General features: G+C 40.8%; 1 protein-coding gene across 3 annotated transcripts in view; it reads right to left on the bottom strand.

Moving 5' to 3' along the window:
• Positions 1–66: 66 nt before the first annotated feature.
• MYH11 (myosin heavy chain 11) overlaps positions 67–13,980 on the bottom strand; it is a 55,675-nt gene continuing 41,761 nt past the window's right edge. For 2 of the 3 annotated variants that reach the window (XM_069030150.1, XM_069030151.1), the window contains 17 exons: positions 13,667–13,838; positions 12,877–13,089; positions 12,603–12,747; positions 12,303–12,509; positions 11,522–11,626; positions 11,267–11,419; positions 10,589–10,837; positions 10,135–10,347; positions 9,216–9,428; positions 8,364–8,525; positions 7,486–7,614; positions 6,859–6,947; positions 6,531–6,654; positions 6,148–6,356; positions 5,474–5,582; positions 4,707–4,879; positions 67–751 (listed from right to left, as the gene is read on the bottom strand). In XM_069030150.1, the coding sequence (XP_068886251.1) occupies positions 613–751; positions 4,707–4,879; positions 5,474–5,582; positions 6,148–6,356; positions 6,531–6,654; positions 6,859–6,947; positions 7,486–7,614; positions 8,364–8,525; positions 9,216–9,428; positions 10,135–10,347; positions 10,589–10,837; positions 11,267–11,419; positions 11,522–11,626; positions 12,303–12,509; positions 12,603–12,747; positions 12,877–13,089; positions 13,667–13,838 (2,804 nt within the window). In that variant the 3' untranslated portion in view covers positions 67–612. Of the gene's footprint in view, positions 752–3,586; positions 3,619–4,706; positions 4,880–5,473; positions 5,583–6,147; positions 6,357–6,530; positions 6,655–6,858; positions 6,948–7,485; positions 7,615–8,363; positions 8,526–9,215; positions 9,429–10,134; positions 10,348–10,588; positions 10,838–11,266; positions 11,420–11,521; positions 11,627–12,302; positions 12,510–12,602; positions 12,748–12,876; positions 13,090–13,666; positions 13,839–13,980 lie in introns of all 3 variants that reach the window. The other variant, XM_069030152.1, reaches the window with a different exon arrangement.

The following is a 13,980-nucleotide window of genomic DNA, read 5'->3' as shown; positions in this document are numbered from 1 at the left end:
TTTTAGAGAAGCTCTTCTGCATCCCCCCTTCCCTTCAAGTGACACCTGTACACAAGAATAGTGGAGTCATTTTTATAGCCTTTTATTAGTGTGTAAGCACATCCATGGTGCATATAAAACTGTAACAGTTGACTTAATTTGAACAAATGATATTTTTCAGTAAGTGATTAAAAAGGCACTTCCACCTTGTGAATTGTGCATCAGGGGTGTAGTAACCAGGAGAAAACCCTATATTAATTGAATACTCAAAACAAAATGAAAGTTTAAGAAAAGATTAACTGACCAATGCCTTTTTTTTCCTGCAACAATCTCATTAATCCTCTGTAGACTATAGTTCACTGGCATTTAAATGATTTGAGCTACTAGAACTCACTTTCTGCAAGATTCTCAAAGTGAATTACTCTGTTAAAAGTCTCCACCTTTTCAAATACACTTCATGGTAAGATAAGTTTTGGAGTACTTTTAGTGTCAATCTATACATTGGAGACAAGGCAGTTGTGCTTTTATTTGTCAGAGGAGTAGGTGTATGTGACCTTGACACTAAGAGTAGACTTATACAGTGCTAAATATCGTCCTCCCTCCCCTTGCTGCAGTGCAATTTTTTAAGCGTGTTTATTCACTGGCTTTTGTTCCATTGAAATCTCCATCTCTTGCATCCATTTCATCATCACCTCCATCTGTTGCATTCTCAATTACTCTTCTGCCTCCAGATCTACGGGGTGGGGCAAAAGATGCTGGCTCATTTCCCCTCCTGCAGTAAGAGGGGAAAAAATAGAAAAAAAAAAAATCAGGTGTTAGGTCATTTGGAATCCTCACAAATAAGCAGAGTTTTGTAACCGGAACTGTGGGGCTGATGATTCTAAATGCAGAAAAGCCAAGAGCTGTGGGCCTCTAATATCACTTTCTGTATGTCATAGTAATTTGTGAACAGGCTGAGACTCCCAATTGCTTGGAAATGTGATGGGATTGTTCTTGTGCTTGTGTCCTTGTCCTCCTCTAAATAGTCTCATCAGCCCCAAATCACCCCCACTCTTCCTTTCATTTCACTGGTTTCCCCTATGGGAACTGCAACTGATGTTAGTTGAAAGGAGTGGAAGCCACAGCAGAGGAGTGTCCCTCCTGTCCCTCTGGAGGAGCAAGGAGAGAGAGCAATTTGTACGGAATTTCTGCCCACCAGTTCCTGAAGGCCTGTGAGCCCTGGGCCTGAGGTAGTGCTGTGGATGTCAGCAGGTGTCTCTGAGCCCACAGTTCCTCTTTGCACGGGCCGCATTGGTCAGAGCACCACAGGTGCTGTGACAGGTATGACATCCAGGTTCTGAGTAACTCCAATCTCTTTCCCAACAGAGAGAGGAAACAGTCATTGCTTTGGAACTGCTGTAACCCAGGGACTGATGCGTAGCAGTGCAAGTGTCTTATAGGAAATGCTTTTCCCACTTTATCCCCTTTTCCTCTCCCATCTCCCTCCCATCCCCACATACTTCATAGGCGCATCCCAAGGCAGGGACACTTTGGTCCTCAAGGGTAATTTTTGGGGAGGTGTGAGCAAGTGAGACAGAAGATGGGTTTGTCCCATGGCCTCCATTCCTAATGTGCTACAAAGCATTTCAGTTTTGTGACATGGCCTCTCACTTGCCCCTCATTAAGCAAACCTTTGTAAAGGCTTGAGAACAGAGACATAAGCAATAAAATAAATGCATGATCACTGGATATTGTGCCAAAAATACTAATTTGATGTTAAATATATCCGAGACTGCACTTTTGGGTACAGCAATCATGCATAAATATTTAAAGGCTTGTCTTGTCCTTGCAAAAGACTAAGCCGGTGCCCTTTCTGAAGCAGCTATTTAAGTCTGAAGCTCAATCTTCCATATGAGGGAAGAGGGTAGGAGCATTGGCTGGACTAACTTAGTTCAGAGGCACGAATATGCATTTCCAAGATGGAAATGTGACATGTAGTCTGTTTTCCATAATTCTGCCCTTAAACTTCAGTGTAAGCAGGCAATTAGCTGGCTAATAAAGCTTCATGTAAGATCACTGATAGTTAACCATGGTTGTTCTGGTGCTGATGGCACATATTGAATGCAGGGCTGTGTCATTTCTACCCTGGTGTGTGCTTGGCAGGGTGTAACAGCAGGGTCTGCCATGTTATGGCAGCAGGTATTTGTTATTATTATTTAGCAAGAAAGTTCTAAGTAGGCTAATAAATTTGTTAATTCTTGTTAATAAAGGAAGAGCTCTCCACCCCCTTGGACTTGTGCTGTCTGGACTCGGTTACTCACGAGTCATTTGTGCTGCAGTAATTCACTGAAGTGCTGTAAGAGAACATGGGACTGGGGAGAATAACAGCAGGAGTCTCACCAAATTGTGCACTACAATTTTGGCTACAAAGTGAACTCCTTATCACCCACTAACTTACTTATTAACTAACTGTTGCAGTATGCATAAACTTACCAGTTCTTCAAACTGGTATTGGCCCTGCGGATAAACACTTTTTGTTTATATCTGTTCCTCTTAAACAAGTTTATGCATTTGATAATATTCATGTGGTCACTGGCATTCGTATCTTTAGAATAAAGTGTGTATCTGGGACAAGCCTTCAGCATTAGTTTTTGCTTAGCACCTCTGTATATAATCTGCCTTTGCAAGTGCTACTGGAGTAGTGCTTGAGTAACAGTCTGACTGGAAATATTAGGCTGACTAAAAGGCACATGCAAGGACAAGACATCATCTTTAAATATTTGTGTATTGACAGCAAAATCCCGCCTATGTAAAACAGAAAATATACAAATATTACAAGGCAATAGCTCTTTAATTTTTGCAGTGCAGGTATTATTCCTATCTCCAGAGAATGTGCTAATAAGTATAACATAATGCTGTGCTAGGTTACAGTGTCAGCTTTCATTTCTGTGTCCGTGCTCTGTGTTTTAATAACAGTAAACAAGCAATGTAATGTCTGTAAAATAGCTCTAAAAGCCTCAGTAATAACTCTTTGTAAGCAATACAGGTAAAGAGTGCTATGTAATGAAAGGCAATACTTTCTCTTTTGTCTGTGATTTTGTGGTGTGTGATAAATCACATGCAAGTAAGGCTTCCCAAATCTCAGGTGAATTAGATGGGCTCTTACCTTAGGTCAGCATTACAGTAGGCACAGGAAATACTGTGAAATTCTAATGGCATGCTGTGACACTCAATATTCATTAGTCCTTTTAATCAATTTTACTAATCACTGGTGTATTTTATTTGAAAAAAATTTACTCTTCGTGGCAGTGCACAAAGATGATGGGCAAAAAAAAAATTCATGCAGAAAAAGTCAGAGTAATTAGGTACTCTGTTGGTAGAGCTTGTGAGAATGCAATGTTGGTAAGTCTACGTCAGTACGTAACCTACTTGTAAGAAAGATGTATCACTGATGAACAGCTGATGGCAGCTAGATTATTGTAATATTTGTCTTTTTTTGATAAAACAGATTAATGCCAAGATATCCAAGCCTTCACAGTTTGCAGAAACCTCACATAATTTTAACCAGGACCAAAGAAAATGGAAATTTGTGCAATACAAGCTAGCTGCAAAGTTGAAGGCATGGTACCTGCTTAGTCATGCGAAGGTTCCTGTGTCCCTCTGAAACAGAGATAAAGAGTCCTGGGCAGTTATACTAGGCACATGGTCATGATCAGAGGTAGGTAATTACTTTTAAATAATTAAACAAATTAAACATTACATTTAGATAAAACAAAAATGAGCCTTATGGTGTTCTATGTAAAAGGGCTGGACACAGCCACTGCTTCATAAAGCAGCCAGGAGCATGTACTACCCAAGATAATGGAAAAGGCTGCCACATCCATAACTCTTCACTTTGAAGGGAATCCACATCCAGTAACACTGAAGCATGTTACTGGTAAACACCCTGGCAACTACTTTGAGAACACAACTAGACAGGTGCTTTTTTTTGTGTCTGACATACTGTTGTTCTTAGGTAGAAGGCAAAATGTTATGGTATAGTGATGCAGATAGAGCAATTTCTTTTAACTCACGTCAGCCTCTTTATTTCAGTGAGCTCATGTTTTCAAACCCAGGAGTGCAGAACTCAGAGATATAGCTGACTGATCACGGCTTTATCTTTTTCCACACAGTTTTAAAAAGAAAATGCAAAGGGATGTTTTAATCTTTTCCTTGGACTAATGACACTGAATCCCATAGTGGTGAAGTCCAAAGAGGCTTTGGAATAAGAATAATGTAATGTGCTTTTCCTTTTACTGCCTGTGGTGTCCAAGACTGTTCACAGTCCTTACGTGTGAGTTGTGCATGTGTGAAAGTGTGAAAAGCACAAGCATTTCTACCCTTTCGTGACTGCTTCTGTACAAATAGATACAGCCATTATATAAGGGGTGTTTTCCAAAGCAACAAAGCCTAATTCTGTTCCAATTTAAGCCAAAAGGATTTTGATTAGAGAAGAGTAAGGCCTGTGCCATGTTATCACAGTTCATCTCAGCTGAAATCCTGAGGCTGCTGCAGTCTATGAAATGCACTTCACTCCTGACTTCGGCCTTTTGTTCTGAGTGCCAAGCGAACACAAGGAGCGAGTAACTTTGCAGCATTATCAGTGTCTGTTCTTTACCTGACAGATTTTTTCCTACTTTTGTAGTTCAGTTCTAAATTTCAAGGCTGTCAGTGAGTGGGAAGGGCTATCCCAAACAAGGGGACTCTACCTGAGCTTGCTCTTTAGTGCTGCAACCTCACGGCCCAGGGCTTCATTGCTCTCAGTAGCTTCATCCAGCTCCCTCTGCAGCTTCCTGCGGTTTGCGTTGATGCGCTGGGACTCCTCCTCAGCCTCCTCCAGCTGCCTCTTCAGCTGCTTGAGCCGTGTGTTGCCCTTCTCAGCCTAAAGGGAAATTTTAGAGTAATGCTTTCATTTAAAACAGATCTAATAGCTTTACATTCCTCATTTTAATTTCTTGCTTCTACTGAGAGTTGTACTGAAACATGACCTGAATCAAAGTTTGGAAGCTTATAGCCTGAAAACAACTTTGCTTTGTGGGACTTTATTTTGCTGATAGCTACTGTATTGAGACATAACCTTGTTGTTTCTTTTGCTGCACAGTCCTACCTCTGCTTTTCAGGCTTGCAGATGGATATGCATTAGAGCTAAAATTTTAATACAAAATGTGTTCAGGATCTCTATTCATATGGCACCAAGAGTGTCGTGGACAGTCCTGTGTATTGCAGTGCAGTCAGACTGTTGCAGCTGGCTGATTGACAAGGACTTGTGCTTTGGCACTTGGTATAGCATGAAAGAATTATATTGTCCCATCTTTTAGTAATGGACTGTGTAGCTCTCCCAGCATATAATCCAAACATAGAGTCTGCTTTCTAGAAGGGCATTTGCTTGAGGCAGAACATGGAATTCTCCTTTCTTAAAGCAAAACCTGAAAACTCCTGTGCCCTTGACCGAGACCCTTGTTGACACAGTCTGTACCTGATCTTTGTACTGCTCTGCTTGCTTCCTCTCGTCCTCCACCTGCAGCAGTGCATCCTTCAGCTTCTTGTCCTTCTGGCGCAGTGTCTTGGCTGCTGCCTGCTTCTCTCTGCAATGACAGTGCAGCGTTTGGTGATGTGGAAGCTCTGTGCTCTACACCTGCCTCGGGCTTGTGACTCATGAAACTGGCACCAAGAACCCATGTGTTAAAGGTCTTACTGAATTTAACAGGTGAATTCTAAGAAAAACTTAAAGGCCCTGTTCTTCTGATGAAAATAAAACCAGATATATGTCTCTGCTGCATGCTAGAGGTGCTCCAGGAGATGTGTTCTGAAACACAAGGTTATTTCCTCAAAGAATAATCCAACAAGTGGCACAATGTGTTCTGGCAATTATCCTGGCAGAGTCATATGGCAGTTACTCTAAAATAGGGGAGCAGATCCTTGCCTTTGGTACCAGTAGAACTTTTCAGCAGTAAAATGGATCTTAATCAGAAACTGTAGCAACTCCAGTTAAATGTCATATATCTCAGAAATGTTAAGTGAGAATGAGACTTTACTGAGTCTTAGTGGCTCTGAAAGCCTGAAGACAGAAATCCTGCGTGCCTTTGTTTATTTTCTCTCTCATTAACTGGAACAATAAATGGACAGCTGTGCCCTCTGGGAGCCCAGTACCTGGCTTCCTGTTCCAATTGCTCTTCAAGAGAAGCAATTTTGGCCTCCAGAGCAGCAATTGTAGCTTTGAATTTGTTCTTCACAGCTCCCTCCATCTCCTGCAGCTTACTCTTTAGCTCTTTGTTCTGCCTCTCCAGTTGCTGCCGAGCATTTTCGTTCTTCTGTGCAGTTGAGCGCTCTGTTGCCAGCTCATTGTTCAGCTGCTCTGCCTGCAAGGTGGGAAGGGATGCTGTCAGAAATGTTGCATGCTTGCAGAAGTGTTGCATGCTTTCAGAGAAATGACAGGTGGCAATTTGGGATGGCAATTCTCCAGATAATCAGAACCACAAGTAGCTTTTCCTGGAATATGAACAGAAAGTGCTGTGTGCTGGAATGAGCTCTACCTGCTGTACTGCTTTCCTCATGCGGTCACCCATTGCCTCTATGTTGCTTTGCTCCTCTTCCAGCTCTTCCTCCAGTTGGGCAATTCTTGCCTCCAGGCGCCGTTTCTCATCCTGAAGGCTTGTCCTGGAAGTTTAAATTTAAAAGGTGAGTAGTTATGGCTCTGACCATATGTTATGAATGCATTTTGAACTGCCAATAATTCAGAAAGGGAACTAGATATTTCAGTGAATGTAGTCATATGTACGCATGTTGTGCTGTCGAGACCAGATGGCTTGGCAGCATTAGTAGCATGTTCAGAGCCTTGTGTGTAATTTGATGTATTCCTACCTTCCGGAGGCAGCGCTTGCAAGTTCCTCTGCCATCTCTTCTTTCTCCTGGTCTGCTTGTTTGCGAGCTCTTTCTGCAGCAGCCAGGTCCTATAGAAATGGAAAAAGCAGCATAGTAAAGAAATGAGTAAATGGTGAAATGGTTATAGCATGATTCAGAGGACTGTAAACTTTCTAAAGCCAGTATGAGATGGCTTGTCTTAACAGAATAAATTCTTGTCATACCATAAATCCTAGGGAAGTACAATGAAATACACTTTATCCAGCCTGTCAGCTGGTTTCTGTTTTATTTGTTTTAGTCACAAGATTGCCATTTAATACAGGTAGGAATAATAGCACTAAGCCCTGAAGAATTTATTGCTATTGAAAACAATTTGTGGTGGATCATACAGTTCATTTCCCTTTAAGGCCGGTGATCTGTACCTTCTTCCAAGGTGATTTTTTTCAGTTCAGTCTGACTATGCTCAGATGGAGATCCAACAGCTTTAGTGGAGTGCATGGAGCACATGGAACTTGTTACACATTCAGTCCCTAAGAGCTGCCAGATTACTTTACTGCTTTTGCTTTTTTACTTTTGCTACTGAAGGTCATATATAGTCTCCTTTCTGCTGTAGGTTTCCCACTTTACCTCCTGAAGCTGCATGAGTTCTGCTTCCAGGCTCTTTGCTTTCTTCTCATTTTCTCTGGCTGTAGCAAATATTTCTTCTCTGGCAGCCCGTGCATCATCCAGCTCTCGTTGGTAGTCCTTCATCTGAGCCTTGTTGAAAGGAATAACAAATTTGTTATAATTTCAGTAGGAAGAAATGTGGATGGAACAGAACACATACACATTTACATAGTCATAATGCTGCTTAAGTTATATTTTCTGCAGAGATCAGGTAGCACAGTTGGAAAGATCTGAAATGCTATTCCAAGGAGGGCAGTGCTTCCACTTGAACACTGCATCTTTTGTAATGCCTGTTGTCCATATTTCCTCTGGATATTTGAGTACATGTACAATCTTAATCTTTCTGATTAAGAAAATTTTTGTTGTTTAGTTGTTAGCATGTGACACAAAGGTTGATAGGGAGATTTAAAGTATAAGCAGGAACATGCTAATTCAGAGAAAACCTGATTTCTGAACAGTCTTTTATGCTCTTGAGTAAAGTGTTAGAATCCAGATTGAAGCCCTGTAATAGATTTTATCCTATAGTCCTTTCTCTTGATGTGAATCTTTGTTTTCCTCCTTGTGAGTAAGTCAGCAGCAGATGCCTGTTGACTAGAGAATTCTGGAACATCTCTACCATGATGAAATTTAAGATTTTAATCGTTTGCCCTGTGAATTTTTCCACTGTCATTCAAACTTAGCATTAAAATACTGATATTTGAATGTGGGAGTCTAGTTCAAATTCTCCCTCTGACCAATAATTTGTAATGGGCATCAAGTTCACAAATGTCACCTAACTTTTGTATTGTGGCTGTGCAAGACACAGCAGTGGGAAAAGCTGTATTTTTGGCGTTACATACCTGTAATTTGCGAAGTTGTTTGATGGCTTCTTCCCGACCTTTATTGGCAGAGTCAGCCTGGCTCTCCAGGTCTTTAACATCCATCTCCAGCTTCTTTTTGGCAGCAGCTGCCAGGGCACGTTGCTTCCGCTCATCTTCCAGTTCCGTTTCGTATTCATGGAGCTGATCATTAAGGAAAACAAGTTCAGTCTAGGAAAGTCCTTGGGCACTCTTAAACACTCTGTGTATGTCTGAATAGTGTATACAGACCCCATATCTCTGTGATTTCCCTGGCAGATAGAACAGATTTCCATTTTGTCCCAAAATTAAAGGTTTTTGAAAGAACTCAGCAATTTGGGTTCTGTATTCATGGAAATAACGTGTGTTACAAGATGATGACTACAGCAGTTGTCCTTGCTGTCACAACACTTCTATAGAAATAGGTTTTATCCTGTCTGTTTTCATCTCCAATGCTTTTGTATGCATTCAGTGTACCTTGGGAAGACAGATATATTAGAAGTTGTCTTTTTTCACTTCCACTGAGAATACAGGGAAGGTGATCCTGACTGTGTAAGAAATAATAATTTGTATGTTTTATACTGTATTGGTTGTAGATTTATTGGTAACTGCGCATCTGCTACTGAAACAGGGAAACCCCCCTGCCTTTTACAGTAAAATAACTCTGTCAATAACCCTGTCAATAACCCTTTTATTTTCTTCTTCTTATTTTTTTTTTTTAAATCACCAAGTACAAGGCAATGTAATGCTTTTTTCTCATTATAGTTAGTGAGGTGCTTGTAATAAAGGCATTAGGTTGGGGCCTTTCAACTGACTTGGTTAGATATTTACAAAGGCAATAGTAGAGAATGGTACCTGTCTGAGGAGCTGTCTTTTCTTCTCCTCATTCTGTTCATCTCTGGCTTGTAAATCTCTTTCAAACTGGCCTTTCAGGGCCTGCATATTAACTTCCAACCTGAGTTTGGCATCTTCAGCAGCTTGTAGCTCATCCTCTAGCTCTTCTAATTGTGTCTTCATCTCTTCTACTTGCTGTTCAAGGGTCCGTTTAGATTTCTCCAACTCATGGACCTTTCAAGCAATGAGAATTTAATAAACTTGTTACGAGAAATAAAAATAATTCTAGTTATACACAGTACACCTGCAGTATAGGCCACATTTGAACCAGCAGCTGTGGACAATGAATGAAATAATTTACACTGAAAATGGTAAATGAGCTTTATTTTGTACACTTGCAAAACTATCTTAAAATAACCATGAGATTCTCTTTATCCCAATCTTTCATTTCTAATCTAGTCAAATATCATAATTTAATTTATTTAGTATTAGAAGTAATATAATCACATCCCTGTAATATAAGAAGTGATTGGCAGTGCAGAAATGGAAATTTGGCAGTTATATAAGTAAATATAAGGCAGGTGGCAAAGTCAAATATAACTAATAAAATAAGATTTGCAGAGTTTACAATTTCAAAGAAGTGTAATAAACCAGTACATTATTTAGAATCTCTTTAATGTTTTTCCAGTCTTAGAAATCAATTAGAATCTTCTTCATACTTGAAGTTATGTTAAAAATAAACATAGCTTACAGTTACTTTGCCAAGTCGCTTGAAAGTTTGGACACAAATGGAATAGCCTTTGAATTCCGTATGAAATATCTGATCTTGCTGAATGGATTTGTGTGCGCAGAGAATTTCCCACACTGAAAACAATGATCTCTTTTTTTAGCTGCTATTCTAAGTTATTGTTGTGGAGATTGTTCTAAGGCCAAAACTTACATTCTTGCCAACATCATCTTTGGAACTAACAAGATCTTCCATTTCAGCTTTCAACATTTTGTTCGTTCTCTCCAGTTCTTCTTTGGCTTCCAAAGCCTCTTCAAGTGCTCGAGCCAATGACAAAGCCTTTGTTTCCTTTTCTCTAGCTTCAGCTTCTGCTCTGTCCCTTTCATCTGCATATTTTGAGGAGATGTTCTTCTCTTCAGCTAGCATCTGTAGAAAGGTAGTGTCAATATAGGAAATCATTAGTAGTAGGGTTTTTCTATTGCAGCTGTATTGTCAGTAGTTAATGACAGGGTAGAATCTCTGCTTTTGATAAAGGCATATAAATACGAAATTAACCAGTGTTTGTATAATTACATTTTAGTTAATTTTTTTGTCCCTTTATCCCAGTGGACACTCTGTGAGTTCCAGACAGGTGATAACACAGCAAGGGAGAATCTTAAGTCCATACCTGATCAAACTTCTTCTGTTTCTTCTCCAGGTTGGAGACCAGCTGACGCTGGTTGTCTAAGTCTACCACCAGGTCATCCAACTCCTGCTGGAGTCTGTTCTTGGTTTTTTCCAGTTTGTCATAAGAAGCAGCCTTTTCCTCAAACTGTTGTGTGAGACTTTCAATTTCCTTCTGAAGTTTCTTTTTGCCTTCTTCCATGAATTCTACTGTGCTAGTAAATTCCTGTATCTTCTTCTTAGAGTCAGAGAGCTGAAATTTGAGTTCAGAAGACAAATCTTTGTAGCTGTGACAACAAAATTTGGCAGAGAGACAAAAATTGGCCAGGAGACAACTAAGACCTGGAGCTTTCCTGGTTTGAGTTGTGTGAAGCTGGTGACGAGTTACCTGTCACCCAGCCTTCATAAGATGAGGCAGAGCACAGACCTAGGATGCACATACAGGCCTTGTGTGCAAGACTATCTGTGGAGCTACCTTGCATTTGTATCTGTCCTAGGGATGACACTTTAAAGGACAGGGAGACTGCTGCCTCCATTGTGGAGCACCGCTGGTGCCATCTGGGCTAACAGCACGAATTTCCTGAAGGTCCATGTGCTGTGCCAGGATAATTCTGCAGATCCTCTGGAATTGCTAACGAAACTCTCAGTGATGGAACTAACGATTTAACTATGGCACTGATACCTGTATTGTCAGTGTTGAAATATGTCTCTCCAGATTTTGTTTTGCTTCTACTTCTTCATCCAACTGCTCCTGCAAGCTGTTCTTTTCATCCTCCAACTGGCGGAGTTTGGTGGACACATTTAGCTTCTGCCGTGTTTCTTCCTGAAGCAGCTCCTACAGTCACCACATCAATTGGCAAGACAGTCATTAGTTTAGGTCTTTTTAGAGTGCATTTTATGAATATTGTAGGTGAGCTGTTCTTGGATGCAAGTTTACCTGTGTATCTTGTAGCTGAGATCCTAAGGCTGCCACATCTTTGGTCAATTTGATATTCTTGCTTTCTGCTTCATTGAGCAAACTTGTGACATTTTCAACCTCCACCTGTGAAACACCACAGAGAATAAACGCAAGTTATTTTGCAAAACTTCGTAATCTTCCTCAAGCTTTAGATTCCTTGGGTTTGTCTGAAATCTTAACTAATGCCATTTTTGTCTAGTTTACCGTAGTATTTATTACTAGTCATATTCATGACTATTGACAATGAATTGTAAAGGAGAATGGGGATTTTGGGTGGATTTTCCTTCCTCTTCCCAAGTTTGACAGAAGTTGATGCATTTTGATTTTATTTTCTTATTTATCCATCAGCTTAAAATTGTAGATAAATGAGCATTCTCCTTTCATTGTCATCTTTTCTGAGCACCTGTGTTTAATACATGTGTGTCTAATACATTTCCAAAAGCCACATTCCTGTCAATTTTCTTCCCCACCCAAAAATGAACAAACGGAACAAAACTGTCAGCTCTGCATCATGGTCACTGAATCAGTGATGGCATTACAGACTGCAACATGTACAGAGAGACTAAAAGCTCTCAGTTCCAGGAGATGGAGTGGTTGTAGTTGATTAATTGTGTGATAATTGAGGTAGGAGTTTAAGGACAAAAAAAATGGGCGTTTTGGCTGCAGGACCATCATTCCTCTAGATATCCCCTAACAGGACAGTATAAACTGGGCTTCTCAGTCCCACAGTGTCAAAGCAAAACATCAAACTCCTTCCTACCTGTAATTTATGGACTTTTTCATTGAGTTCTGTCCGAACACGCTCTCCCTCAGTGTATTTGGACTGTAAATCCTGCAACTGCACTTCCAGCTTCTTCTTTTTGTGCTCCACATCTTGTTTGGCCTGATTCAGGCTCCTGACTTCATTAGCCAGATCAGCATTGTCTTTCTCCAGTGACTGTTTGGTCTTATCCAAGCTTGCTTTAGCCTACAAGTATGTGAAGAAGTGAAGAAAGGTGAATTATAAGAGGAAACCATGTTTTCTAGGAGATAGTTTTCGATGAGATGGATTTCTGTTTACCCGTTTAAATTGTTCCAGCTGCTCTGTGAGCTCTTCCACAGCCTGAGTGTGCTTTTGCCTCATCTCCTGGACCTGGGCTTCATGAGTTCGAGTCTCCTCCTCCAGAGCTCTCTTCAGCACCGTGACCTCCTGCTCACGCTTTGCTCTGGAAGGTGACACACGTCAGTGGAGCAGCAGTGGATAAGAGCATTCCAGCCCTACTGCACAGTCAGTGGACAGTATTGCACTGAGCTTGGTGACATTTCTTTTTGCCCCTTGTGCTACATCTCCGTACCTGAGCTCCTGCTGGGTGGCTGTGGTATCCAGAGTATCCTCAAGCTCTGTCTTAAGAGCCTCCAGCTCTTCACCAAGGTCTCTCTTTTGTTTTTCTGCTTTGTTCCTTGCAGCTCTTTCAGACTCCAGGTCTTCCTGGAGATCAGAAATTACAGATTCCAATTCACGGATCTTCTTGAGGGCATTGTTCTTCTGAGTAGTTTCATCTTCAAGCCTTTTTGAAAAGAGAGCATTTCATCTTATAAGTTAAAAAAGTAATAATGATTTCACTTTGAGAAAGTATACACTAAAGATTTATAGGTTCTGTGCAAGAAAGTGCCAAAGAAAGGGGGAACTGATGCAAAAAAGATCAGACAGCTGTACTTTATCTGAATGCAATGTCTGGAGATGCTGATCAGTTGATTCAGCAAGTTTTGGTAGAGTATTTTCCCTCTTAAATTTATACAGAAAATCCACTGAGATTCTCAAGTGGATCAAGGTCAGACTTAATTTTTGCCTGTTGCCTATGAAGTAGGTTGTTACGTTTCATCATACTTGACAGCACTGCCCTTGCTTATGGGAAGAGGATTTTTCATTGGTACCTGGAGGTAATTTAATAAAATAAATTATTTGTCTATGGACAAGCAATAGCATAATTATTTTTCACAAAAGGACATTTGGAAAATGGGGAAGCACACAGAGAGGATGAACTGAGAGAGGAGATTCATGGCTGCAGCTTCTCAGTGTCTGGGAAGGGGCAAGATGTGTTCCAGCCTGGGCTTTCCACCATGTGCAGACCCAGGAGTGAGTACCTGGCCAGAGCAGCCTGCAGCTCTTCCTCCTTCTTGGCCAGTTGTGCCTTCAGGTCAGCAATTTGTGCCTGGAGCTCTGCAATCTGCTCGTGTAGATCATTTGCCTCCCCTTCCAGCTTCCTCTTAACTTTGTCCAGTTCTTGTCTGCTCTTCTCTTCCTTCTTCAGCCGCACTGAGAAAGGAAGGATTTTGGTCACTGGACTGTGGTAGTGGCAGGAGTCCTTAATCTGACCACAAACTTAGGCAAAAAATGGTTTTGACCTCCAGTGTGGCCATACATTTAGCTACAAGTCACTGTGTTTTGGAGCAACTTG

Source organism: Aphelocoma coerulescens, chromosome 14 (genome assembly GCF_041296385.1).
Source record: "Aphelocoma coerulescens isolate FSJ_1873_10779 chromosome 14, UR_Acoe_1.0, whole genome shotgun sequence".
Taxonomy (NCBI): Eukaryota; Metazoa; Chordata; class Aves; order Passeriformes; family Corvidae; genus Aphelocoma; species Aphelocoma coerulescens.
Note: the sequence above shows the minus strand (reverse complement) of the source record. Positions and strands in the feature narration are given on the sequence as shown.